The sequence below is a fragment of the Myotis yumanensis genome, unplaced genomic scaffold, assembly GCF_028538775.1.
Source record: "Myotis yumanensis isolate MYYU_CA2020_CCGP unplaced genomic scaffold, mMyoYum1.0.hap1 SCAF_13, whole genome shotgun sequence".
In the NCBI taxonomy this organism is placed as follows: Eukaryota; Metazoa; Chordata; class Mammalia; order Chiroptera; family Vespertilionidae; genus Myotis; species Myotis yumanensis.
Genome location: NW_027223764.1, coordinates 16578241 through 16603262, shown reverse-complemented (window position 1 = coordinate 16603262; position 25022 = coordinate 16578241). Strand labels below are relative to the sequence as shown.

The window sequence follows — 25022 nt, the reverse complement described above, 5'->3', positions numbered from 1 at the left end:
CCTGACCAGATTTGAACCTGGGACCCTTCAGTCAGCAGGCTGATGCTCTATTCATTGAGCCAAACCAGCTAGGGCTCAGGTTCACTTTTCTTATTTGCATCTATCCCACAGAGTTGTGAGATTCAAGTCAGATAAAATATGCAGCAGGGTTTTATAACCTAGAGAAGCACACTGCAAAGTGACATATACTATTTTAAAATTTACAAGTAAAATATAGAAATTTTACAATTTGTAATAATGAAAAACATAGCATGAATACAGAATGTACACATTTCACAGTCACAGTTTTAAATTTAGATACTTAAAACTTTTTATTGAAATATATTATGTGCTATAACGTTCACAAAGCTTAGGTGTGCAGCTTGATTAATTTTTAGTGAAGTAAAAACGGGGGGGAAAAAAAGTAACCACCACCCAGATAAAAATATAAAACATTTACCGGTATCTCAGAAGCTTCCCTCTGGCAAATGGTATATGCTTTTGCGTTAAAGACCTGGAAAATTGACACTTTCTTCTTGCGTGATTTTAGCAAGTTATGTAACTTCTTTGGGTCTCAGTTGAGTCATATGTAAAGTGAGAATAACAGTACATACCTTGTAAAATTGTTCAATTAAAGGTCATATAGTGTAAACCGTCCACTACTATGCCTGAATAAAGCTGGTCTGCAATAAATGGTAATTATTTTCAGGCAAATGCAATAGGCGGTCGCCAGCTCCAACTTCCTGCCTCTCTGTCACTCACTTTTTGAAAGTTGCTCTTGCTCGAATTCCTTTACTCCCGCTTTCTCGCCCGCCTACTGCCGTAAATTGCCTTTCAAAGGTGTCGTAAAATGCTTCCCCCCCGCCCTCCATGTGGCGAAAACTCAATCACACTTGACGGCACAAGGTGGCTCAGCCGCAAGATGGCGGCGCTGGCGGAGGAGCAGACGGAGGTGGCGGTCAAGTTAGAGGCTGAGGGACCGCCGACGCTGCTACCTCCTCAGGCGGGGGACGGCGCTGGGGAGGGTAGCGGCGGCACCACCAATAACGGTCCCAATGGTGGCGGCGGGAACGCTGCGGCGGCGTCGTCAGCCGGCGGGGATGGTGGGACCCCCAAACCTTCGGTGGCTGTCTCTGCCGTTGCCCCGGCGGGGGCGGCCCCGGTGCCCGCCGCCGCTCCGGAGGCCGGCGCTCCCCACGACCGACAGACTCTGCTGGCCGTGCTGCAGTTTCTGCGGCAGAGCAACCTTCGCGAGGCCGAAGAGGCGCTGCGCCGCGAGGCCCGGCTGCTGGAGGAGGCAGCGGCGGGCTCCGGCGCGCCGGGAGAGGCGGACGGCGCGGGCGCCGAGGCGGCCAGCGCGCTTCTCAGCCGGGTCGCCACCTCGGCTCCCGGCCCTGCAGCCCCCGACCCTCCGGGCACCGGCGCTTCGGGCGCTGCCGCCGTCTCGGGCTCAGCGACCTGTCCTGCGGCTCCGGGGAAAGGTGAGCCGCCGGGTCCCGGGGACGCCGCGCCGGCACGGAGGGGAGCTAGCCGGGAACGCCGGGGATGGCGGGCCTGCACCTCTGCGGGCTTGTTTTGAATTTCCTGGGCCCGCCTCTAGGGCCGCACGCCCGCCCCTTTCTCCAGCGCGCCGGCTGCGCAGTCAAACCCTCTCGGCGGAGCTGTCAGTTCCACCCGGAGGCTGCGGGCTGCGGAGCGGAGGGGCGCACGGGGAAGGTGGGCGCGGGAGCGGGGACCGTCAGGTTTTTGGTCCCTTTCCTCTTATGTGGGCTCGAGCCCTGGGCAGGTCTGCATAAACACTGACAGTATTTGTACAGTTCTATTCCAGCATGCGTTAGGTACCATACATATTTAGGTTCTGTATCTTCATTCTCAGTTCCACGGTAAAGGTGTGCATTTATCTCCGCTTTAGAGATGAGCAAACAGAAAAGCCGAGGGACATGCTCCGGACTACACAGTCAGGGAGCGATGGAACACAGTGTAGCCAGTGGGTTTTTTTTTTTTCTTTCTTTCTTCAAAATATAGGTTAACTACCAAGAGTTTTAAGTCTTTTGGGGAATGCAGATTCAGACTTAGTGGATCTGGGAAGCTGCAGTTTTCGAATGAATGCTTCCAGGGGGTATTGATGTATGGGGAAAGTTTGAGAACCATTCGTTTAGGAACAGGCGTCGGACAGACTGGGTTCAGATGGTGCCTCTGCTGCTTTACTTGTGTGATGCGGATACAGTTATTCTTCCTAAGGTTGAGTGTCCCCCTCTGTTAAGTGGGTTATTGTGAGGCTCAGCTATAAGGTATGTGAAATGACTGGCATTGAAAAGTTTATGCCTCGGTATCCATGCCTGGCACCCGAGGGCCCCCTTCCTTTTCCCAGCAACTGCTTTTACAGAGTTCATGCAGTAAACCTCACACGCAGTATAAGTTCTCAGAAGTGATCCGGAGCCCATAATAAATGTTTGTTGAATTAAATTATCCACTGCGGAGCTTCTAGCCAGATCAATCTCTATTTGTGAGACCTAATCTTTGCAGCATTGCCGGAAGTGAAGTATGAACACATAGCATTGTGATCCATAAATGGAAATGTGCAAAAGTATGAATGAGAGGAATTTTTTCAGAATGCTGAATTTTGTGAATGAACTATCTGATGGGTGAATTATGTTGTTGGTCATTTTGTTACAATCTCTCATCTCTTCAGAAACTTGACCTATATTTTAGGTCACAACTCGGAAACCAACCAGTATGGAGGAAAAGAAAAGGCCATCAGTGTAACCAAAAGGATTTATATCATTTGTGCAGTAAACAGCATAACAGTACTTTAATTGCAACTTAAAAATTTCCAACAAACTCTGATTCAATCATTACTTGGTACTGCTATATTATAAATAAATTAGAGGCTGGTGCACAAATTCGTGCATGGGTGGGGTCAGGCCACCCGCCCCAATGGAGGCCGATTGGGGTGGGCCAGTGAGGGGGTGCGGGAAGGGGATGAGGAGGTTGGCCTGAGGGCCCCACCCCTGATTGGGGTTGGGGGGCTGATGGGGGCGGGCTGGCCAGGGGGAGGGGCCACAGGAGGTTGGGAGGGGCCAATCAGGGCCTCCGGGCTTGTTGGCCCCTGCAGTGCGCATCATAGTGACCGGTTGTTCCGGTAGTTCTATCATTCAGGTCACTTAGCTGCATGATATATTTTCATATTTTACATATATAGATACTCATGTTTTCTGCCTTGAAATGGTGGTTCTGGAAATTGTTTTAGGTATATCTTTTGGAAATGTAAATAAGGCATGTCCTTCCCACCCTTAAAATGCTTACAGGAATGAGAGGTGTATATGTACATATGAAGCTAACACAGGATAGGATGTTACAAAGAAAGTTACACAGTACTGAAAATTTTGTTTTGGTACACTCTTTTAGGACCACAGCCACGCCTTTCCCTTTCCCCTCTTCTTCCCCACAGGCGTGCATCTCCTAAATTCTCCTAAGGGTCCTCATGAGACTTGCAACCAGGGGAGCAATGGGCAGTGGCAGCTCATGCAGGGCTAACCCCCTGAACCTGCCACCTTTTCTCTCACTCTTCAGTAAGCCAAAGCAGCCTGGCCTAGGCTCTCTCCTGTTGCTTCTTCTGTCGTAAGCCCTTCCTTCATTGTCCCCAGCTTTAATAAATGTAGTCTCAAAAAAGAAAGAAAGAAAGAAAGAAAAAAAATTCTGTTTTAAGATATGAACAAGCTGAAGGATTTTTGGATGGGTGACTGAAACAGTAAAAATCCCATTAAAACAGTGGTTCTCAACCTTCTGGCCCTTTAAATACAGTTCCTCATGTTGTGACCCAACCATAAAATTATTTTCGTTGTTACTTCATAACTGTAATTTTGCTACTGTTATGAATCGTAATGTAAATATCTGATATGCACGATGGTCTTAGGCGACTCCTGTGAAAGGGTCGTTCGACCGCCAAAGGGGTCGCGACCCACAGGTTGAGAACCGCTGCATTAAAAGATTATGTGATTGTGTTGGGGGAAAGAGTTTGAGAGGAGAGTGAGACAAACATTAGTCACCTCTGGACCTTAGCCAAATAGTCCTAGTCATTTGGTATATATTAGGTTATTTTCTTGAAAGCTGTTTTTTGTTTTTTTTAAACAGTTGGAAGTGTAGCTGTGGAAGACCAGCCAGATGTCAGTGCTGTGCTGTCAGCTTACAACCAGCAAGGAGACCCCACAATGTATGAAGAATACTACAGTGGACTGAAACACTTCATTGAATGTTCCTTGGACTGCCATCGGGCAGAGCTATCCCAACTCTTTTATCCTCTGTTTGTACACATGTACTTGGAACTAGTCTACAATCAACATGAGAATGAAGCAAAATCATTCTTTGAGAAGTATGTGAATTTTAATATATATTATATATATACACCGTGTGTGTGTGTGTATATATATATAATATATACTCACCTTTGATTACATACTGGTAAATGTTAGATTGCAACTCAAAAAGTACTTTATGAAGGAGAGGTACCTAGTGCTATGACAGCCTAAAATAGGGGGGTTTGATCTAGTTAGGAAAGTCATGGAAGGCTCCCAGAGGAAGTGATGCTCCCAGAGGTAAGATCTGAAGGTTTGATAGGAGTTAACTAGATGAAGAGGGAAAAACATGTGTGAAAGCTAAGCTCTGCGGCAGTAGATATCATGGTAGATGAAAGAAGGGCAGTGTGGCTAAAGAGGAGTATGGAGTGGTGAGTGGTACAACATGAGACTGGACAGTTGGTTACCGGCTGGAATAGGCAGGTTCTTGGGTCAGGTTGAAGATCTTTGTTTATTCTAAGAGCAGTAGGGGAGTATTGTATAGAAGTAGATCTGGCTGAAATTCACTGAAAACTTGAACATACTGGCAGAAATAAAATACCCCAAGAGAACAGGAAGCTATGTTAGGATTAAATTAGACTGAGAGTGACTGAAAACCCAAACAAAATAGAGGCTTAAATATGATAAAAGCTTATTTCTTTCTCTCATGAAGTTAGGCAGTCTAGGGCTGGTATGGAGTCCTTGATTAGCAAGGATCTGGGCATTCTCAATCTTGTTGCTCTACCACCCCTGTCATGCAGCTTCCACCTGTGGCACAGGATGGTTCTAAGCAATCGCACTTCTTCATTTTTTTATGTCATTAGTTCAACGGTCACTAATCTACAAGAGAGGTAGCAAATGTGCTTGTTCTTTACCTAGGTGTCACTATGCTCAGTCAACATGTGTTCCATTCAGGTGTTCTAGTGTGGAGGGAGAAAGAAAAATGGATATTTGGAGACAGTGAGGCATCTCTGCTAAAGAAGTTATTGAAGGATCATGTCATTATTAGATTTGCATTTTGAAAGGACCTATATGCATTGGGTAAAACAGATGGTGGGGGTACAGAGTGTCTATAGATTGACTAGTTTTGGAGGATATTGTAGTGTTCTCAACTGGGAAAATGTGTGGAGGTGTTTCGGGTGGTCATAGTGACTAGGGGGGAGGGGCAGGTGACTTAGGGATACCAAATGTTCTAATATGTGCGGGTAGTCCCACTTAGCAGAGAATTGTTTTGTCCCAAGTGCCAGGAGTATACTTGTTGAGAAACACTGGACTAGGGTGTAGTAGTATTGGTGAAAGGGGGTGGATATATTGGTAAGGCACTTGGTGATGGATTGGATATGGAGGTGAAGGAGATGAAGATATTATTGATAACCCCTAGGTTTCTGGCTCCCCTAGCTGGATAGGTTATGAACAGTGACTGATACAACCACTAAAAGGGGTGCCCTTCACTGAGATAGAGAATACCCTGGAAGGGTTTGTCAGGTTGTGGAAAAGTCTTGAGTCTTTGACTTTTTAAGGGATGTCAAGTTAATAGGTGGATGATATATAAGCCTTTAGAGCTTAGAGGAGAGGTAGGGACTAGAACCATAAATTGGAATTTGTGTAATATTGATGGATATGGATGAGAATGTCTGGGAGGAGTATGAAATAAGTCAGAGGGCTAGGTCCAAGCCTTGAGGATCTCTGACATTGGGAGTAGAAGAAATATAAAAGAAGTAGAAGAGATGGCCAAGTAGAAGAGATAAAAGGAGAGGCCAGAGAAGTAGGAAGAAAACCAGGAGAGTGTTGAGTTATAGAAGACAAAGAAAAGAAGTATTTAAGAAAGGAGGCAGTGATATGAGAATCCTGCAGCTTGACTGAAATCTTCTAAAGGTTTTCATTTAGAAAAAGAAAAAAAAAAGGAGGCAATACTCAAAAGTTTGAATGAGAGCTCTTTAGTACAAGCAATAGACCTACAAGCCAGGACTTGTTAGATAACACAGGTAGTGGTAATAGAGAAATAATAAAACTCGGGACTCTTGGCTTCTACGCCATTATATTGATTCATTATTCCACGGTGCTAGTAGAAGACATAAAGCAAATGTTCGTAGTTCAGTTTTTTTGGGAAAAACAATTAAGCAAGGCTGATGGTGATAGGACTCCTGCCCTAAGCTCATTTTTCTTATAGTATTGTCATCAATAAACCTCTTCCTTTCTCATGGTATAGCAATCTCACATAGGAAGCTGGAATATCCTAGGGTACTCCCTGTCTCCTTGTTACAATCTCAGCCCTTCCCTGGTTCCAATGCTCTGATGAGGTTATGAACAGTGACTGATACAACCACTAAAAGGCTGAGATTTTTATTTTCATTTAAATTTTAGAACCCTTAGTTCATGTCTTGATGAGTCATAATAGGGTAACACAGGTAACAGTTTAGGAATCTTTTGAATATGTGTCTATCTCAGCTAGGGTCATGATATCTTATGTTCATTGTTTTCTAAATGTTTTTGCATTGCTTGCTGCTTAGTGAATGCCAAATATATGTTCTTTAATTTTACTTTATTAGGAAAACAAAGATTTGTATAAACAAAAATACATTTAAATTTACTAATTGTTACCAAAGCTATAAGCTTTATTTAATTGCTTTGGTAATGGGGAGTAAATGGAAGTGCTCATTCTTTGACATCAAGTTTGTTCTATAGTCATATTATTAAAGTACTGATGTTTAACAAATATGTCTGGTATTAAGAATATAAGAAATCATTAAAAATGGAGGGTTTTATGAGAAAACCATTCATTGATTATTGTTGAAAGGCTGGGTGATACGTTCATTGAATTCATTATACTAATTTCTACTTCTGTATATGTTTGAAATTTTTCATAAAGAAATTTTTTAAAGTGGGTTTTTAAGAGAACATAAAATTTAGTAAAGCAAAGATTCTAACATTTTTAAATGTCTGCCAATGGTGGCATTCAGAAGAGACTTATCTACCAATGGTGGCTATCTTAACGTTCATTCACTTGTTATTTATTTCAAATTCTCTTAAAATGTTTATGGTATGATACATTTCATTAGAGAGTTAAATTAGTAATTTTTAGGATGAATTCAGAAACTGAAATGTAATTTTGTAGTAAGTCACTTCTGATCCTACAGCTTAGTCCAGGATTATTCAGACACGTTGAGTATATTCTGGTATGTTTATAAATATATGGGGGAGAGGCAGATCCCTTAATGATTACATTGAAAAATGACTTTTTAAAATCACTGAAACAGGTTCCATGGAGATCAGGAATGTTATTACCAAGATGACCTACGAGTATTATCTAGTCTTACCAAAAAGGAACACATGAAAGGGAATGAGACCATGTTGGATTTTCGAACAAGTAAATTTGTTCTGCGTATTTCCCGTGACTCGTACCAACTCTTGAAGAGGCATCTTCAGGAGAAACAGAACAATCAGATATGGAACATAGTTCAGGAGCACCTCTACATTGACATCTTTGATGGGATGCCGCGTAGTAAGCAACAGATAGATGCGATGGTGGGAAGTTTGGCAGGAGAGGCTAAACGAGAGGCAAACAAATCAAAGGTATGGGAATAAACCTAAGAACTATATAATACAGATTATGAAAAATTGTAGCATTTCCATCTACACATTTTTCTTACAGCTAGTTTGGGATTTATTTTACACTATTACTAAGTTTTGTGAGAATTGGGGAATGGTTGCATTTAACAGAACCCTGACTGTAGAGGCTGAAACAATTAAGGGTTTTTCTCACATAAAATATTACAGAGGAAAGCCCTCCTGGGCTGGCATGAGGGCTCCACGCACCATTAAGGACCCTGGCTCCTAGTTTCTGCTTCACCATCTGTAAAATGTAACTCTCTTCTTTGTGCTCACAGATGGCTATTGGAGCTCCAGCCTTGCAGCTGCATTCCAGGAAGGCGGCGGGAGGGGCATGGGGGCAAAAGGCATATCCCTGCTGAATCTCTCCCTTTTTTTTTTTTTTTTTTTTTTTAAATCAGGAAATAGTATTTTTTTCTAAAACTCTACCCTGCATATTTGTGTGCATATTTGTTGGCCAGGATGACATTATATGGCCATTCCTAGCTGCATGGGAGCCCAGGAACAGAAATTATTTAACTGATCATATTGCTGCTCCAACAAATCGGGGTTCTGTTAGTAAGGAAGAAGTTCGGGAAATTGGCTATTGGGTTGATAAGTACAGAATCTGCTTCAGAGTATAAAGTACTATATTTGTAGTTGTGATTCATCCTGTCAAGATATGAAAAGGATGTATTAATGAACAAAAAAATAATTTAAAAAATGTTGGCTCTTTTGATTTGTAGGTATTTTTTGGTTTATTAAAAGAGCCAGAAATTGAAGTGCCTTTGGATGATGAGGATGAAGAAGGAGAAAATGAAGAAGGAAAACCTAAAAAGAAGAAGCCTAAAAAAGATAGTATTGGATCCAAAAGCAAAAAACAGGATCCCAATGCTCCACCTCAAAACAGGTGAGGAAAAAACCTCAGGAACATGTGTGAAAGTATAAGTTGATATGCTTTACAGGGTTCTAGTTTCTTAATAGAGTAATTTTCAGTGTGTTTTTCTTTCATAGAATCCCTCTTCCTGAGTTGAAAGATTCAGATAAGTTGGATAAGATAATGAATATGAAAGAAACCACCAAACGCGTGCGCCTTGGGCCAGATTGTTTACCTTCCATTTGTTTCTATACATTCCTCAATGCTTACCAGGTTGGTAAAATAATAGGGCAATTTCTTCCTGGAAAATCATGTAAAAATGGTAATATACTATTAAAAGAAATGTGTTAATTAAAATGGAGTTTTATTATTTAAATTCTTGATATAAATACAGTTTAAAGACACCTGTTAAGAAAGGAGAGTTGGACACTGCTAGGAATAGATAGAAGGCAATGTTTAAAAGAACTTAAGCAACTTGTAGATACGAGAATCCTGCATACATGTGCCCCTGGTTTCACTGATCAGAATTCTTCTGCTAGCCTTTCAGGAAGAGGGAACTAGTTCATCTCTATTGAATTTGATTTAAGTACTTATATAAACTTAGTGTTTTTTAAGAATTTCACATGTCTCTATAGAGATTCTTTAAAATAGGCTGCTGAGGATATATTTAGTAAAGTGCAAAAATGATTAACATTTGCTTCATATCATACACCAAATTTGGAGGGCAAAAAGGGGTAAATGATGGCATGTTTTAAAACAGCGGTTCTCAACCTGTGGGTCGCCAGCCTGTGGGTTGCGACCCCTTTGGGGGTCGAACGACCCTTTCACAGGGGTCGCCTAAGACCATCGGAAAACACATAATTACATATTGTTTTTGTGATTAATCACTATGCTTTAATTATGTTTAATTTGTAACAATGAAAATACATCCTGCATATCAGATATTTACATTACGATTCATAACAGTAGCAAAATTAGTTATGAAGTAGCAACGAAAATAATTTTATGGTTGGGGGTCACCACAACGTGAGGAACTGTATTAAAGGGTCATGGCATTAGGAAGGCTGAGAACCACTGTTCTAAAAGTAAGTGATTTCAGACTGTTGGTTTCATAGGAGAATGAAATCTCAAATGATCTTTTATATGAGAAAAATAGCTATCATTATTAAAGATTTTAAAATTGATTTTTAGGGAGAGAGAGAAACATCAATGTGAGAATGAAACATTGACTGGTGCCTTCTGCACGCCCCTTACTGGGGATTAAGCCCGAAACCTGGGCAGAAGCCTGACCAGCAATCAAAATAGCAACCTTTCAGTGTACAGGATGATGCACAACCAACTGCCACACTGGCCAGGGCAGTAGTTATTACTATTTATTCTCTAAGGTGTGATTGTAATTTTCGCCTCCCTAAAACAGTATTGTTTAGTATAAAGCCTTTTTTTTCCCTTGGCAGGGCCTTACTGCAGTGGATGTCACTGATGATTCTAGTTTGATTGCTGGAGGTTTTGCAGATTCAACTGTCAGAGTGTGGTCTGTGACTCCCAAAAAGCTTCGTAGTGTCAAACAAGCAGCAGGTAACTGAGATGAACCTGTCAGGCTGTGAACTCTTAGTTAGTTTACACCAGTCTTGATTCCCATGGAATATATACCAGAGATTGTGATCTTAGCTGACTTTCACTTGATTTTACATTAACTCAAAATGCTAACATTTCCCAATAGTGATAAGTGCATTGGAGTGGCAATCAGGAGACTGGAGTACTAGACTGGTGTAATTCTCTGGGCCTCAGTTTTTTCCTTTGTAGAATGAGGGGAATATGCTAGAAAACTTAAGGTTAAAAATCTGACATTTTATGATTATTTGTGAATTTTTTTAAAAAAAATCAGGACTTCATTTTAAAGAGTTCCTTGCTATCCTATTAAACAAGGTAATATGTTTTAAATAATTTTTCCATAGCTTTCATATTTGTGAAACATTGTGATATAGTGGATAACTTGAGTTTCAGTCCTAGATCCAACATTGAATAGCTATGTGCACTCTGGCAAATTATTAACTCTTCTGAACTTCAGTTTCCTCTGCTATATACTGGAATAGTATCACCTAATTTAAAGGCATTAGCACAGTGGGTGGTATGCCAGAAGAACTGTTCAGATGTTCTTCTGAACTGTAAAGTGATTTCCTTAAAATGTTTTAATGAATGTACTTTTAAAAATCAGTATTTCTGGACCATTTTAGATCTTAGCCTCATAGACAAAGAATCAGATGATGTCTTAGAAAGAATCATGGATGAGAAAACAGCAAGCGAATTAAAGATTTTGTATGGTCACAGTGGGCCTGTCTATGGAGCCAGCTTCAGTCCAGATAGGTAAAGTATAAACAGTAAAAATTAAGTACTGCTGTATTGTATTGAAATTATATAAAAGTTTACTGGAAACATACAAATATTAGGAAATTTTCTGTTAGAAAAATCGTATGGTTGCCTGTCAATCATTATCCTTTAGATCTTGCCATTTGCTAATTCATCTTGGCTGTAAAAGATAGCAACTTAATGTATACCCAAATTTATAGACTTCAGGGTTTGCTGGTTTTATTAGTTTTAGTTTAGTATAACCCTTAATTTGAATTGCTTCTTTGGGTTCCTACTTTGGGTTTGTGGCTAATGCTGTCTTCCATCATCTCTATAAGATTCTTGAGATTAAAGGCTTATTAGCTATTAATTGAAGATTTATATCTTTGTACAATCAAAAGGACTAAGAGAATACTGAAAAGGAAATTTGTAACCCACAAATAGGTATTTGCTTATTTCTCATGATCTGACATTCCATAAAAATGGAAGGGTATGTTGTATTCATACCATCTGCATCTTACTTGGATAGATATTAGCTTTTAATCCATCAAGATTTTCATCTTTATGAGCCTTTGAGAATGAGGTTTTTGTTGTTTGATAGGGTTTAGCAGGATGATACATTTTTACTTGAGGGATACATTTTTACTTGAGAGAAACTTTTGATTTCTGCCAAAACCATAATACTTGGAATAGTTAAGCTTTTGTTATTTATCCCTAAAAAAGGTAGATGATTACTCACGTGCCTAGAGTTTTTGTATTTGCCTTTGTGTGTGTCAAAAAGATAATTCTTTTAAATTCTTTTAAAACTCACACAGGACAGGAAAATAGCATTTTCATTTTAAAATCAAAAACTGAGTTTTTTAAAAAAAATAAATTTCATTCCGTAGGTGCTCAGTTGTGGAATATCACGGCTAACATCAGTTTGTTTATTACTTATACCTACTGTGAATACCATGTATAAATTAGAAATAAGATGTAGCATGTCAGCATATTTAATACTAGAGGCCCGGTACACGAAATTTGTGCATGGGTAGGGTCCCTATGGCTGGCTGATGATCAGGGCTAATCAGGGCCTTCTGGCTACTGGCTGGGGCCTCCCTTCCCAGGCTGCCGGCCGGGGCCTTTCTTTGTTACGCACCGCCTCCCCTGGGGGTCAGCACATATCATAGCGAGTAAGAGAACTCCTGGTCAAACTCCTACGGGGACACTTTGCATATTAGCCTTTTATATATAGATATTAAAATGTACAGAGACTGGACAGGTAACTAAGTTATTCTGGGAATCAAATATATTCTCTTCTCTCAGGAACTATCTGCTTTCCTCTTCAGAGGATGGAACTGTTAGATTGTGGAGTCTTCAAACATTTACTTGCTTGGTGGGATATAAAGGACACAACTATCCAGTTTGGGACACACAGTTTTCTCCATATGGATATTATTTTGTATCTGGGGGCCATGACCGAGTAGCTCGGTAAGTACATTACGGTTTTATAACTGGGTTTATTCAAGAACAGAATGGTTTCTTGTTGGGAATTACAAACTCCAGCCAAACTCATTTTCACTTTTATTATTCCGGATCAACTTTTTGAGAATGTCAGCATTTATAGCTCCTTATTTGAAAATGAATTTGGGAATAGTATTACTATTCTATAATTATATCTATATGAAGAGTTTTAAGTTGTTTTTCTTCCTCAAGTTAGCTTATTAACACACCTTCCCTGCCTATCATCAGCTGTTTACAACTTTTCTTTAGGTAGTTTTTAAAATGTATTTTTCACTTTCTCTTTTTTAAAATTAGCTGTTTAACCTTGTCTTTCACTACTACTGTAGCACCTGTTTCCCCGTCATCTCCTTAAAAGTTCAGGATGAAGTAGATCAGGTTAGAAACTATGTGGTGGCTAAAACTTTCCTAGGGGTTAGACTAGGAGTTGGATGGGATAGAAGGGTGGAGGGGGAGCAGGAAGAGGAGAGAACTCAATTATAAAATTATAAAATGTTTGTACCAGATCAACTTCGTTTTTCTTAAGAATGCTATTTAGTCTCAATCATTCTGTCTTTCCTTCAGGTGAGAGGGACTCATTTGGAACTAACATTTCACATGGGTATTTACTTTGGATAATTGTGGCATTTCGTAGTTAACTGATATCATCTTTTGCTTTTAATAAATTTTTAAAAAGGCTCTGGGCCACAGACCACTATCAGCCTTTAAGGATATTTGCTGGCCATCTTGCTGATGTAAATTGTACCAGATTCCATCCAAATTCTAATTATGTTGCTACGGGCTCTGCAGACAGAACTGTGCGGCTCTGGGATGTCTTGAATGGGAACTGTGTAAGGATCTTCACTGGACACAAGGTATTTTTACGTACACCTTCATTATTCCAGCACACAAGGCTGCTTTTGAGAAAAATATTTTAAAAACAAACCAATGATACATATATTCTAAAGATACTATTTATACCACTACACTAAAAATTCTAACTTGGTCTTATTTCCTTAAATATTTTTAGCCCTACTGTTGATTCTTTCCATGAACTTCTTTTCTAGGGACCAATTCATTCCTTGACATTTTCTCCCAATGGGAGATTCCTGGCTACAGGAGCAACAGATGGCAGAGTACTCCTTTGGGATATTGGACATGGTTTGATGGTTGGAGAATTAAAAGGCCACACCGATACAGTCTGTTCACTTAGGTTTAGTAGAGATGGTGAAATTTTGGCATCAGGTAAATAACTAGAAATGGCTTTGTGGTAAAGGGTAAATGGTGTGTTAACAGGAAACAATGAGTGTTGACAATTGCAAAATTAAGTCCTGCTGTTTTAGGCTTTGCTTCTCCTTAGCCATGATTCCACAGTATCGCTCTACATGTATGTTGATCTCTCACATTAAACTGCTTGAAATGCTCCTTTAGAAGGAATAGAGTTGTTAATCAGGTTTAGATTTTTCACCAGAAATATACAGTAAATACATAAAGTGTACTTGCCAAAATGTCAGAAGCTAAATGTGGTAGATGCTAAATGGTTTCCTTTGACTTTCCCTTAGGTTCAATGGATAATACAGTCCGGTTATGGGATGCTGTCAAAGCATTTGAAGATTTAGAGACTGATGACTTTACTACAGCCACTGGGCATATAAATTTACCTGAGAATTCACAGGAGTTACTGTTGGGAACATATATGACCAAATCAACACCAGTTGTACATCTCCATTTTACTCGAAGAAACTTAGTTCTAGCTGCAGGAGCTTATAGTCCGCAATAAACCGTCGGTATTAAAGACCTTTGGAAGCTACTGTTTGAAAAAGGGAGACTAAAAGCAAATACCTCAGTGATTAATTTAAGCTACAAAGAATGTTTTGTCTATATGGATCTGGAAGTATGCTGCTTGGAAAATCTGAACAGGAGAGTTCCACATTTCTATAGCAACTGCATTTAACTAATTTCTGTTAGTTGAATAAGAGGTATTATGTTTGTGGAGGGGACATTTATGGTGCTTTGGAATGTGTGGAAACTATGCATTTTCTGTTCAAACGCTATTTTAATTAATTTATTATGTTTAGAAAAACCCCCAATTGATTTCAACAATTCATCCTGCTTCAAGATTCAAATTGAGTAATATAATACCATCTTGAATTTTAGCTGAAGAATTCTATGAGCATGTTGTTTCTGCTGTAAAAATGTAGTTACTGTATGGCACTCAAGTATCATGTTAAATGATCTAACGTTTTTGCGTAGCTATGACTAGTGGAATGTATGTAACTGGGTAGGGTGAACTACAATTCATTTCTAGGATTTAGATGAAGTACAGCTACCCACTGACATCTGAATTTACACCTGTTAGATGCAGAGTGTACCCACTCTAGAAATCAGGTGAAGAAATTTAGCTTCCATGTTCTACTTCAGCTAAAATGGCTATACACAACCTTGTACACTTGAAGTCAGACAGACATTTCAGTTGCTTACCTCCAGTACCGAGCCTTGCTTTGGGAAACTAAAATTCAGACCAAGTCACTGCCAGTTTTTGCCTTTGTTGCATTTTGTACAGTTTTTGTATTTTTGATATCTTGTAAATAAAGACAACCAGCTTTTCCAGGTTCATAATTTATTGTACAAATTGAGTATCACATGATGAGTTGACATTAGCTTCTCCAGGCATGGGAAATTAACAGATGAGGTACAGTTTATAATCCTATAAACAAAGCAAAAATAGTTTAGACACAATCATGTTCAATTCTACTTTTAAGACATTCAGCAAATTATCAGTTTAGGACTATCCATGAACCAAAACCCCTTGAAACTGAATGCAAATTCACATCAAATTTTCAAAGGAGTCTAACTCCCAAAATTAAGGTTTATCTCAGCTTAATACAATGTAACCTAACACTCCACCTTTAACAAAAGAGCTGCCAACAATTCATTATGATCATAAAAATAGGCTACTGGCAAAGTCAAGTATATAAAGTAACATTTTAAACAGTAGAAAACAGGTATGTTATTTATTATGTATCTGTTATTTAATATCTGAGACAACTTCTCCATTTGTATAATGGGGCTACAACTACCCTCCCAGAGTTAGGAGGTACCTAATATGGAAAATTGAGCAAAATACTACATTTGCATTCTGGGATATTCAATCTCCTAAAGATTAGAAAAGCTCTTAAGAGCAGAGGGAATCGGTGGAAAGCTACATTGGATAAAGATCTGGATTTTGGGTTTTTTGCACATTTATTGCCAACACAAATATTTATTCACTCAAGCATAGGTAAAGGGGGTTGGGAGCAAATGAAGTCTATGGGGATTTAAGGAAAAGATAGAACTGCTTATATAAAAATTTGAAAGCAACCACATCAAAATTACAACTAAACTACCCAACAACCATCTGAAAACTAGCTAAATGAAAGTCTTACAAGTAAGGAATTAAGAGCAGTTCTTCTTTTTTTAATCCTCACTTGATATTTTTCCCACTGATTTTTAGAGAGAGTGGAAGGGAGGAGGAGAGAAAGAAACACCAGTGTGAGAAAGAGAGAAAGACATTGATTGGTTGCTTCCCCCATGCACCCCAATCAGGCCCCGGATGGAGCCTACAACCAAGGTACAAGCCCTTGACCAGAATCGAACCTGCCACCTTATATTCCACCAGCCAACGCTCTAACCATTGACCTAACAGGCTAGGCCAGGGGTGGGCAAACTTTTTGACTCGAGGGCCACAATGGGTTCTTAAACTGGACCGGAGGGCCGGAACAAAAGCATGGATGGAGTGTTTGTGTGAACTAATATAAATTCAAAGTAAACATCATTACATAAAAGGGTACGGTCTTTTTTTTTTTTTTTTTAGTTTTATTCATTTCAAACGGGCCGCAGGCCGTAGTTTGCCCACGGCTGGGCTAGGCCAAGCAGTTGCTCTTAAAGGGCCTGCACATGGACTTACTCTGACTCTCCCTCGGAACTCCAGTACTAGGACAGCACAGCTTGAAAGACCAGGGACATATGGGGAGGAAATGAATTGTCGGGATCAAGATGAGAGCTGGGAGGCAACTTTCTGTCAGACAAAAGTGCTGGCAGAGGCCATTGTTCCTTTTCTGAGCCCTCCCCCAACCAAGCCAGCAGACAGGGACCATATCTGAGTCTCCATCAACCTGGCTCACACTGTTCGCCTTGCCCTGATGATTCCTCAAGACCTGCCCTACCCAACTAGAAGGCCCACCAAAGCTGTTTCCAGGGTCTTTTCCTTGTGACTGGCATGTCTTGGCTCATGCTTCAGACTTTGCTAAAATATCTCAAATGAGCAGCATCTGGCCTCAGTGTGCCCTGTACCTCTCACTAAGTGGTCCCAAGCTGGCACTAGCAGTAGCCACCCTTGGTTTGCAGCTTGGTCTCACCTTGGCACCTCCAAGACCAACACAACCATTTGCAGATTGCTTTGCAACTCTTGCCAGGTGGCCCCAGGCAGAAAACAGGTGGCAGTCAGAACACAGGCAGTGGCTGATCTTGGCCTGCACTTCTCTGAAGACCCCAGACTCAGCACATCCAATGGGCAGCTTTAGACCATGATGAAGCACCACCCAAACACTTTCACAAGCAACACACTCAAGAGGCAGACTCAGCCCTACTTGTTTTGGCTCAGTGGATAGAGCATCGGTCTGTGGACTGAAGGGTCCCAGGTTCAATTCCAGTCAAGGGCACATGCCCAGGTTGTGGGCTCAATACCCAATAGGGAGCATGCAGAAGGCAGCTGATCAATGATTCTCTCTCGCCACTGATGTTTCTATCTCTCTCCCTCTCCCTCTCGGAAGTCAATAAAAATATATTAAAAATAAATAAATAAATAAATAAATAAATAAAAGAGGCAGACTCAGTGGGAACTAGAGCCCCACTGAAGTAAGTCCTGCTCTGTGGGGCGGGTCCCAGCATAGCTAATTCTCCATGGTGGTTGGTAGTTGCAGCGAGTCCTTGCAGACTATTGGGCTGCAGGGTAAGTCCCTCCCATTGATGTGCCAACAGCAATGAAGGCTCAACTGCAACAGGAAGGTGTACATAGCCCACATGGGAGTGCACCTGGAGTGCCCAGCTTGGGTGATTGGGGAAGCTGTGCCACTGGATTCTGCAGAACACCTGGTACATAAGGCCTCTCTATGAAGCAGCTCTACCTAATTCATAGAAACAAATACAAAGAAGCTACCAATATCAGAAGACAAAAAAATGTGTTCCAAATGAAAGAACAGAACAAAACTCCAGAAAATAACTAAACAAAATGGAGACAAGCAATCTATTAGATGTAGAGTTCAAAATACTGGTTATAACAACGTTCAATGAACTTAGAACTTCAACAGCATAAAAAAGGGCATGGAAACCATTAAAAAGAACCAGTCAGGCCCTCGCTGGTTTGGCTCAGTGGTTGAGCATTGACTTATGAACCAGGAGGTCATGGTTCGATTCCTAGTCAGGGCACATGTTGTGAGCTTGATCCCCAGTGTGGGGCAGGCAGGAGGCAGCTGATCAATGATTCTCTCTCATCATTGATGTTTCTATCTCTCCCTTCCTCTCTGAAGTCAATAAAAAATATATTAAAAAAAAAGTACCAGTTAGAAATGAAGGATAAATGAACTGAAATGAGTAATTTACAGGTAGTTACAATAGAGAAGATGAAGCCAAGAAATAAATCAGTGATTTGAAATAGAAGAAAGCAAAAAACATGCAATCAGAACAGCAAAAATAAAGTAGAATCCAAAAAAATGACATTATAAGGAGCCTCTGGGACAACTTCAAGTGTACCAACATTCACATCATGGGGGTGCCACAGGAAGAAAGAGAACAAGAGAGATTGAAAACCTATTTGAAAAAATAATGACAGAAAAATTCCCTAACCTGGTAAAGGAAACACATATACAAGTCCAGGAAGTGCACAGTCCCAAACAAGATGAACCCAAAGAGGCCCACACCAAGACATACCAAGACACATCATAATTAAAATACAAAAGGTTAAAGACAAAGAGAGAATCTTAAAAGTAGCAAGAGCAAAGTAGTTACCTACAAGGGAGCTCAGCTGATTTCTCAACAGAAACTTTGCAGGTCAGAAGGGATTGGCAAGAAATATTCAGCCCTAGCCAGTTTGGCTAAGTGGATAGAGCGTCAGCCTGTAGACCAAAGGGTCCCAGGTTTGATCCTGGTCAAGGGCACATACTTTGGTTGCAGGCTCCTCAGGCCCTGGCCCTGGCCCTGGTCAGAGGCAACCAATCGATGTGTTTCTCTAACATCGATGTTTCTCTGTCTTTCCCCCTCTCTTCCACTCTCCCTAAAAATCAATGGAAAAATATCCTCGGGTGAGGATTAACAATAACAATAACAAAAAACAAACAAACAGAGAAATATTCAAATTGATGAAAAGCAAAGACCTACAACCAAGATTACTCTACCTAGCAAAGCTATCATTTAGAATTGAAGGACATATAAAGAGCTTTCCAGCAAGAAAAAGCTAAAGTTGTTCCTCACCACCAAACCAGAATCAGTATTACATAATATGTTAAAGAGTCCCCTGAAGAAATTTTAAAAAAGATAAAAAATATGAACAATAAAATGGCAATAAATACATATCAATGACTGAATCTAAAAAGCAAAGTAAAAAAATGGAACAGAAACAGACTCATAGATACGGAGAACATTTTGATGTTTGCCAGATGGGAGGGGGATGAAAAAGATGAAGGGATTAGAGGTACAAACTGGTTGTTACAGAATAGTCATGGGGATGCAAAGTACTGCATAGGGAGTATATTCTAATCACTATGTATAGTGTATGGATTCCTAGGATGATCACTTAGTGAGTTATATAATGTCCAATCCCTGGGGTGTATGCCTGAAACGAATACAATATTATATATGTCAATTTTAATTGAAAGATAAAAAATGACTTAAAGGACACCTTGAAACTAGCACACTGGCAAAAAACCAGATATATTTGCAACTGATTTAAAAAGTTGGTTAATAATTATTACATAGAGTTTATATGAGAGAAATAAGGTCTTCACAAAGACAAAAGTCCCAATTATTAAATGAGAAAAGCACATGAAAAAGAATGTTAATAAAAATATAAATGGTAAGCAAATACAAAAAAAATGTACAGCTTCATAAAAAGACAGATTATTTTTACTCAACAAATTAACAAAACCCCCAAACTGATATTATTCAGCTTTGGCTGGGGCAAGAGAGACAACCTCTTAAAAAGCAGGATGTCCCAGAACTCTTTGGGAAACAAACTTCAGCCTAAGAAACAATCACAGATATAGACTTCATATGTAATGTGATAACATTACATTATTAATTGTAATGTAATTTATATTAAAACAAAATCTAATAGGAGACACATTTCCTCTGTAAAATAAATCATATACCCACAGCACTTATGCATCAAATTATAGAGAACATACCTATTATAAGACATTTATAATCCTTACCCTACTTCAATCTGTAGTCATAGCCAATGGAAACCAAATAAAATATACAAAAAAGAGCTAAACCAAAATGGCAAATAAAATTGTCAGGGTAATGGGATATGAGTAATATTTTTCTCTTTATTTTTTTCTTGTATGTAATAAATCTTGCATCGTGACAATGATTTACTTTTATAGCCAGGGAAAAATACTGTAACATCAAAATGGCTAAGTTATAAACTTTTAAATGTCAACTCCTTACTTTTCATGTTGCTTTCACAGCTGGAGTTTTTTTGGACCTTAACTTGAAGTATAAAATCAGCAAAGCAATGCTTCCATATGTAGCCATTACACACTGAAAAAGAACGGAAGAAGTAAAGAGGATATACTGTCACACTTATATAATTCTAAAATATAACTGCTTAAAGGTATCTTTAATACTTACATTCATTCTACCTGTGAGAGTATAAGAGTTGAAATATTTTTTGATACCAGTGAACTGGAATTGGGCATCAGCTTCTGGACCTGCCATGATTTCAATCTTTAAAAAAAAAAAGAAAGAAGGCAACAATAAATTGGTTTGGAGGCAATTTTAAAAATACATTTTTTTTAGTTTAAAAATCGGAAGTCACTGCATATAAATATTGTAAATTTTTACGTATGTCTTGCCCAACATAGATTAGCAAAGATGGTGAAAAAAGCCTCGCTGATAAGAGAAACTTTTGGAAGGAGAACTTTACCTTGGTTGCTTTTACACAACACTCCAGAATGTATGTCAAATCATTGGGCATAGGAAAAGAATAGTCTCTAAGTTTACCTTCTGATGCAATATTGCTTGATGTTTTCAATTCTGGCTCTATCAATACCATGGTACAATGTAGTTGGAATTAATCAGTTTTAAAAAATTAATCTGTTTTAAGAAATCATTTACTAAATGGAGTTGATACATAGTAGCTGATAGTGGTAGGGAAGCTGGAATCCTTATTTCTTACACAATAGATAAAAGATTTAAATGTAAATAGTGAAAACCAAGCCTTGGCCAGGTGGCTGGTTAGTTGGAGCATCAGCATAGTCCTGTAAAACAAAGGTTGCGGGTTTGGTTCCAGGTTGGGATGCATAATGGAGGCAACCGATCAATGTTCGTTCGTTCTTTCTTTCTTTCTTTCTTTCTTTCTTTCTTTCTTTCTTTCTTTCTTCCTTTCTCTCTCATCTCTCTCTCTCTCTCTCTTTCTTTCTCTATCTCCCTTCCTCTCTCTAAAATCAATAAATATATCCTTGGGTGAGGATTATAAAACATGGGCAAATATTTTAGTCATGTTAGGTCAAGGAAATCAAAAGAACAACCCTAGCCAGTTTGGCTCAGTGGATAGAATGGTCGGCCTGCGGACTGAAAAGTCCCAGGTTCGATTCTGGTCAAGGGCACATGCCGGATTGCGGGCTCGATCCCCAATGATTCCCTCTCATCATTGATGTTTCTATCTCTCTCTCCCTCTCCCTTCCTCTCCGAAATCAATAAAAATATATTAAAAAAATAAAAAGAACAAAAGGGCAAAACATAAAAAGATAATCAGCCTCAAGATCAAAGAAATGTAAAATGAAGCCATATTTAGCAGACTAGCAAAGATAAAATTATGATAATAAGCAGTAGTAAGATTGTTGGAAAATAAACATTTTCTTTGTTACCTAGACTGTAAACTGGTACAACTTCCTAAAGTGCATTTTTGCATTATCTATTAAATTATAAAATTAGTATACCCTTTTATCTAGCTGGTTCATTTGTTCTCCAGGAATTTACCCTTCTAGAAATATTACTAAGTGGAAACATGCTACATGGATGAAGGATGGTGACAGAAATACTGTTTATGAAAGTAAACTGGAAAAACTAAAAGTCCACCTACAAGAAATTGATAAATGATGGTTTCCATTGGAGGAAATACAATGTGTGTAGATCTTTATTTATTTATGTACTGACATGCAAATATGTCCCCAGGTAAATTAAATAAAAAAAAAATCCTACTTCTGAATATTGTATTATAGAGCACATCAATGATTCTCAAAGTCTGATCTGTAGGCCAGCAGCATCAACCTCACTGGGAAACTTGTTAGAAATGCAAATTGTCAGGCCCTACACCTCAAGCCTATTGAATCAGAAATTCTGGGGCCCAGCAATTCATTTTAATAAGCCTTCTAGGTGTTTCTGATGTATGTTTAAGTTTGAAAAACACTACAGTATCAGGAAACAATAGAAAAATATATAGCAAACTTTTAGAGGAGTTGTATCTATAGCACCCATGTATTTTACAAATACATCTATTTCTCTTATAATAAAAATAGCAAAGGCACATCCAAAGGTCACCAGAACAATACTTGAAAATTCGTATGTATGACCACCTATCTACCACGACCGACGCCACGCCGAGTCGATTGGCAACATAGACGAGCCGGTCGAGGTCCGGTCGAGATTGGTAGGCAGTGGCAGTGATACGGCTGGCTCTTGATGAAATGGAAGAGGGAGACATCTGTGAGGAAGTCATTGCTATGGAAACTGGCATGCTTCTGTTTACCATTTAAAGGCCTTCAGAGGCATTCTTGTGCACAGAATTGGCAATGAAAAATTTGGACAAATGATCTTAATTTTGAATTGTTTCAAGAACGTTCTTGGAGCCCTAGCCCCTTCGGCTCAGTGGATAGAGTGTCAGCCCTCAAGACTGAAGAGTCCTGGGTTTGATTCCAGTCAAGGGCACGTACCTTGGTTGCAGGCTTGATCCCTGGCCCAGGTTGGGGCGCATGGGGGGGCAACCAATGGATGTCTCTCACATCAATGTTTCTGTCTCTCCCCCTCCCTTCCACTCTCTCTAAAAAAATCAAAGGAAAAATATCCCAAGGTGAGAATTAACAACAAAATAAAAAAAAATAAAAGAATGTTCTTGGAGCAATGAAGGACCCCTCCGTGGCCTTGGCTTGTGCAGCACAAGTAGGAACATCTCCATTAAAAGAAACCTTTATGGTGAAGCTTTTATATTAACTGTTTCATGTTACTAAACTTACTAAAGGCATACTCCCCCCCCCCCCATTCACCTTCATTTTTTTTTTTTGAAATCTTATACGTAGTATCAAGCAGGTTTCCAGGAGAAACCCTACCGAAAACAAGGACTTAACTTGGTCAAATTATTAACTGATAACCCCCACTACCTGTGCCTAACAAAAGATTTTAGGAGGATGTGGTCTGCAACTGAAACAATTTAAGGTGCTTTAAAATTCTCTCTACATAATATGGGACGAAGTCTGATGTCTGATGTTTGTGATCGTCCACATAGGACTAGTTCCGACTGGACAGCATGGTGCAGGGGCTGCAATTTAGTTTGGGTTTGAAAGGAAGACTCTCGAGAGGCTAAGATGGAGCAGAGAGTAGAAATGGGATGTTGCTGGTGAGATCAAGAACGAGAGCAGCCCTGACTGGTTTGGCTCAGTGGATAGAGCGTCAGCCTGCGAACTGAAGGGTCCCGGGTTCGATTCCGGTCAAGGGCACATGCCCAGGTTGTGGGCTCCATCCCCAGTGGGGGACTTGCAGCAGGCAGCCGGTCCATGATTCTCTCTCATCATGGATGTTTCTCTCTCTCTCTCTCTCTCCCTCTTCCTTCCTCTCTGAAATCAATGAAAATATAAAAAAAAAAAAAAAAAAAAGGAACGGGAGCAAAGCCTGGAAACACTCTGCACTCTTCCGCAAGCTGCTGGCTACTTGTGGGCAAAGGTCAGAAACCTTTGCGGAATAATCGAACTGAAACTTGCTTTCCTTCCGAGTAATAATTAGGTTTAGAGAGACCTATTAATGAAGGAGAAAATCACCTAAGAATAAGGGTACTTCTGGTTAAATGGCAGTCGGTGGGGAAGGTCTAAGTATCAGGGTCTTCATTTTTGTTTGTAATTAACTGGGGAATAAGAGCTATCAAGCATAATTAGTCCTTCCATGCCCCTCTCCTTCACCTGTACAATTAGCATTTCAGAAAAGGCCCAAGGTGACTCACCGCCCTAGCTACTCTGTTTTTCCATCCTCCTGTTTTCCTCTCTGACCGGATACCTACCTGCAATGGTGAGATCGCGAAGCAAAGCAAAGCAAGGATGAGCGAGGGCCGCTCAAGTACCAGAACCAGCCTCCTGCACTTCAAGGCGTTTGCAATGCTCAGTCTGTCTGGCTACCGCCTCGGAAAGGCCTTCCGGCTGATGGAACATCCGGGAGCCCAAGTCTAACCCTGGAGAACTGCAAGGGCCCGGCCCCGCTCGCCCGCCCTGACACAGGCTGCGGCGCAGCTGACGGAGGTCTGGCTGGCCCGCCGCCGCAGCACAGCTCAGCGGACACAAGCAGGCCCACAGGAAAAGAAACGAACTCGGCCAGAGCTGGGGTCAGAAGCTCTCCAGTTCTCATCCAGTATTACGTCACCGTGTGACCTTGGGGACTCGGTTCCCTGCGGGCCTCATTTTTCTCAACGGAAACATGCAATCTCAGGGCCTCCGGGAGCTCTTGGTAGCGTCTGCTGGCCTCTCCCCGAGGCTGCCCAGCCCACGTCGGACCCCTCGCACCGCCAAGCCTCGTGATCTCAAAGTCCTTTTCCATTCCCCCACCGCCCTCGGCCCTCAAAGCGAAGACCTCGCAGCGCTCCCGGACTAGGAATGGTCGGACCCCAGGTCGCCGCCAAGCCGAAGCGCGAGGACCGAGCCCAGGCTCCTCTGCACACCTACCTACCTCGCTAAAAAGCACGAATTCCGCAGGCTGTGTCCTTCAACGTACAAGCTACCCCTCGGCCCGCCGGAAGAAGCGCCTCCCCCGCACCCGTTCCTCGGGCCTCAGCGACTCAGCCTTAGGCCTCGATTGGCTATGGCTCGAAGTCCCGGTCTTCCGCTTCCTGTCTCTAAATCTCCTCCCCCTTCACTGTGCCAGGCCCCCGCGTAGTAACGGAAGTAGGGCGTTGAGCCCGCCCA

General features: G+C 40.6%; 2 protein-coding genes across 3 annotated transcripts; one reads left to right on the top strand and one right to left on the bottom strand.

Moving 5' to 3' along the window:
• Positions 1–898: 898 nt before the first annotated feature.
• On the top strand, positions 899–15210 carry TAF5 (TATA-box binding protein associated factor 5). Of its 2 annotated transcripts, none has more exons than XM_070432360.1 (11): positions 899–1460; positions 4114–4351; positions 7571–7886; positions 8648–8811; positions 8916–9051; positions 10233–10353; positions 11013–11142; positions 12430–12594; positions 13301–13478; positions 13671–13848; positions 14166–15210. In XM_070432360.1, exons 1-11 carry the CDS (start codon positions 902–904, stop codon positions 14381–14383), a joined length of 2403 nt encoding a protein of 800 aa, XP_070288461.1. In that variant the 5' UTR covers positions 899–901; the 3' UTR covers positions 14384–15210. The 2 variants fall into 2 exon arrangements, with proteins under 2 accessions (XP_070288461.1, XP_070288460.1); XM_070432359.1 differs by having other exon boundaries at positions 902–1460; positions 13414–13478; positions 14166–14252.
• Positions 15207–24905, bottom strand: ATP5MK (ATP synthase membrane subunit k). The gene is made up of 4 exons (XM_070432361.1): positions 24787–24905; positions 20491–20586; positions 20308–20400; positions 15207–15310 (listed from the first exon to the last, which is right to left on the bottom strand). The coding sequence occupies exons 2-3, from the start codon at positions 20575–20577 to the stop codon at positions 20311–20313; spliced, it is 177 nt and encodes a 58-aa protein (XP_070288462.1). The 5' UTR covers positions 20578–20586; positions 24787–24905; the 3' UTR covers positions 15207–15310; positions 20308–20310.
• Positions 24906–25022: the final 117 nt, after the last annotated feature.